This window comes from Protobothrops mucrosquamatus, unplaced genomic scaffold, assembly GCF_001527695.2.
Source record: "Protobothrops mucrosquamatus isolate PMUCROS unplaced genomic scaffold, P.Mucros_1.0 scaffold1403, whole genome shotgun sequence".
In the NCBI taxonomy this organism is placed as follows: Eukaryota; Metazoa; Chordata; class Lepidosauria; order Squamata; family Viperidae; genus Protobothrops; species Protobothrops mucrosquamatus.
The window spans coordinates 327237-330625 of NW_015387588.1; the positions used below are offsets into that span (position 1 = coordinate 327237).

General features: G+C 41.3%; 1 protein-coding gene across 1 annotated transcript; it reads right to left on the reverse strand.

The window, feature by feature from the left end:
- Positions 1-1381: 1381 nt before the first annotated feature.
- On the reverse strand, positions 1382-2314 carry LOC107292710 (olfactory receptor 4M1-like). The gene has a single exon (XM_015821818.1). It carries the CDS (start codon positions 2312-2314, stop codon positions 1382-1384), a length of 933 nt encoding a protein of 310 aa, XP_015677304.1.
- Between the last annotated feature and the right edge of the window lie 1075 nt (positions 2315-3389).

Below are 3389 nucleotides of genomic sequence, written 5' to 3' on the forward strand. Positions count from 1 at the left end.
AAAGATAAAATCAAACAACAATGACAAGACTTTGGTGTAACACTTCCTCTGAGGCAGCCCAGAACTGCACTAGCTATTCTGGCAGCTGCTTCATACTAGGTTCTTGTTTACTTATTGTTGTTCCCCATACCCAAGGCCTTCCAAGTGCTTCCAAGCTGTGTGTCAACTGATGAACCCAACCAAGCAAACACTTTCGAGACTTTCCAATCTCTTAATGCATAGCTTTACTGAGTACACCATTTCGGCACATATGAAAGTAAAACCAGCTCTGGCAAGACCCCCCCCCCCTCAAACCCACATAGTAAAAGCATTGACTTCTTCCTCCCCCTCCAGGTCAGGTCACGTTGCCCAATCAAGTCATAAAATATTGTTATGGGAGAGCATCTCTGAGTCTGGCCAGACACCTGGCAATTGTCCTCGATTCCCACGGTCTGCTTTCTTAATCTTTGAAGTCTGCATTCCACAGCCTCTCCCCTCTCCCCAAGTTATTGGCAAATTGAGAAGCAAGTTCTGTCACACCAGCAAGTCTGTGCTTTGAAACATGACACTGTAATTTCCCATTAATATCTAAAACAGTTGTCTTTTTGCATTAGAAAGAAACAAACTGCGTGTGCATTGACTTCATCAAGAAAAGAAAGAATGAACCATACCTGGCCAGGATCATGGAGAAAAAATGTGTAAGAAAATTCCTCCAATTGAAGAAGCTTTGGGAAGACATCTTGGAATGCTACTGACTGATCCATTTTAAGTATCCCTCCCTCTTACCTCCCATCGTGTGACACAGAGCTGAGCGTATATAGCCCACTGTGTAGCTTCTACACAAAACATGCACAGATGTCCCATGAAAAAACAGAAACAAAGGAGGCCCATCCAGCATTTTATTTCATCTCACAAAAGAAATCACATTTCAAGAGATCTACAAGACTTACAATCATTTGCTTAGTGGCTATTTGAAGTTACATCACTGAAAAAAATGTGACTGATGACCAGTTTTCACACTTACAAACATTGCGGCATCCCCAAGTTCATGTGATCAACATTTGGATGCTTGGCAACTGGCTCATATTGATGACAACTGCAGTGTCCTGGGGGTCATGTGATCACCTTGTAATGGCTTCCCCAGAGCTGGCTTTCCTTGTCAACTGAGCTGGCATGCAGGGAAGCCATAACACACCTTTTGTAAAATTCTGACAAGCAAAGTCAATGTGGAAGCCAGATACACTTAACAACTGTGTTACGGACTTAACAACTGCAGTGGGTCACTTAACAAATGTGGCAAGAAAAATTGTAAAATGGGGCAAAACTCACTTAGCTTATTATCAGCCTGGTAAACAGGAACGCAATTTATAAATCCACAGAATGGGTCAATACATCATCCTACTTATTTCCTGCAGGAGAGATACTGAAGAACCATCTTTTTCATGGCTGTAGTTATTTCCTTGTTCCGGAGGGTATAAATAATGGGGTTTAGGAGGGGAAATATGATGGTATGGAAGACAGAGACCACTTTATCCGGTGCATATTCATCAAAAGGACGGGCATAGATGTAGATAGCGGGACCAAACATGAAAATGACAATGGTGATGTGAGAATAACAGGTAGAGAGAGCCTTACTAGCTGATTCACCCACATTCTTCTTTAGTACGGTGAGCAAGAAGGCGTAGGAAACCAAGAGTGCCACAAAGCAGACCACGGAAATCAGGCCACTGCTGAAGATCATGACCATCTCCTCCCTAAAGGTATCAGTACAGGTGATTCTCAGCACTTGGGTGATGTCACAGAAATAATTGTCCAGTTCATTGGGCCCACAGAACGGGAGGCGGATAATCAGCACCACCTGGATGAAGGAATGGATAAAACCTCCCACCCAGGAAGCCACCACTAATACGACGCAAAGCCGCCGGCTCATCTGGACTGAGTAATACAAAGGCTTGCAGATGGCGACGTAGCGATCATAGGCCATGACGGTGAGTAGAAACATCTCTGCAGCCCCCACAAAATGGAGGAAGAAAAGTTGAGCAATGCAGCCCCCGAAGGAAATGACCTTGCGCTCGGCAAAGAAGTCAACCAACATCTTGGGTGCAGTGATGGAGGAATACCAGATATCTAAAAAAGCCAGGTTGGCTAATAGAAAATACATCGGGCAGTTGAGATGTGCATCTCCCCGGATGGTAATAATGATCAGCACATTGCTTGGTAAGACAATGAGATAAAACATGAGGAAGAGAGCAAAGAGAAAGAGTTGGATGCCACGTTCGTGGGACAGACCCATCAGTATGAACTCAGTCACGTCAGAGCTGTTTCTCATTCCCATAGATGGTGGGTGAAATGGGGCAGAAGGTGACTCTACCATTACAGGTTCAGTGACTCTTGTTCCAGTCTTCATTTTTGGGAAACAAAAGGAAAATGGAACAGGCAACATTGAAGAAATGGTGAGAAAAAGAGTGGGAAATAAGAAACCGATCCACTGAATTAAGACAAAGAACTGATGCAAACTAAGGACAGAATTATTCACATACATCTCCATTAATTTTACCTTCCACTACTTTATGAAAGGTAGACCCACTAGGAGATGGGAAACATTTACTGAAATAAAGGAAGGAAAAAGAACAGAAAACAAAAACAAACAGAAACAATGGATAAGGAGGGAAAGAAAAAAGTGAAAAGGACAATATTCTAGTACATAGTAAGCAGTTCAGTTTTTAAACAGTGTTAAACCTTGATGACAGGATGGAATTGTGATAATTTCCCCCCATTATATTTAGAGGTCTCATAATATTTGCAATTCTGTGACCTTCTGATTTAAATGTATGTCATTCCCTCATAGATTAAGGTAATTAGCAGGACAACCCGATTCTGTAATAGCTTTGTTCGTTATGCCATCCGTCTGGTAAACTCACAAGATTCGTTTTTCTTGCCGTGCACATGTCTACATAATCCAAACTAGACTGTGTTGTCTCGCTATGTCATATAATATATGTGGGTATATGCATAATTCTGCATTTATTTATTTATTTTTGTCATAATTATGTAGTGTAGAGAGCTGGTTTTTCTTCCTTTTGCAACTATAATACTCATTATGCCACTGCCTTTGTTGCTGCTATTGTTCTTAGACATTTTTCCTCCTGTCTCTCTCAGCACATTTCTTTACTTTATTACTGGTATCCCCACAACTCTTGATTTATTCTTAAATCAGACAAATAGTCCAAAACCAGGACCCCTTTTTCCCCCCTTCATTTATTTTTTTGTATGAAATGTTGTTTCTGGAAATTTCCTTCATCTCCATTCCTAATGAATTTTTACCATTACCTCTATTGATAACATATATTTCTCATATTATGTTCATCTTCCCCCCCACCTTTCTTCTTCAATGAAAAATTCCCATTGCC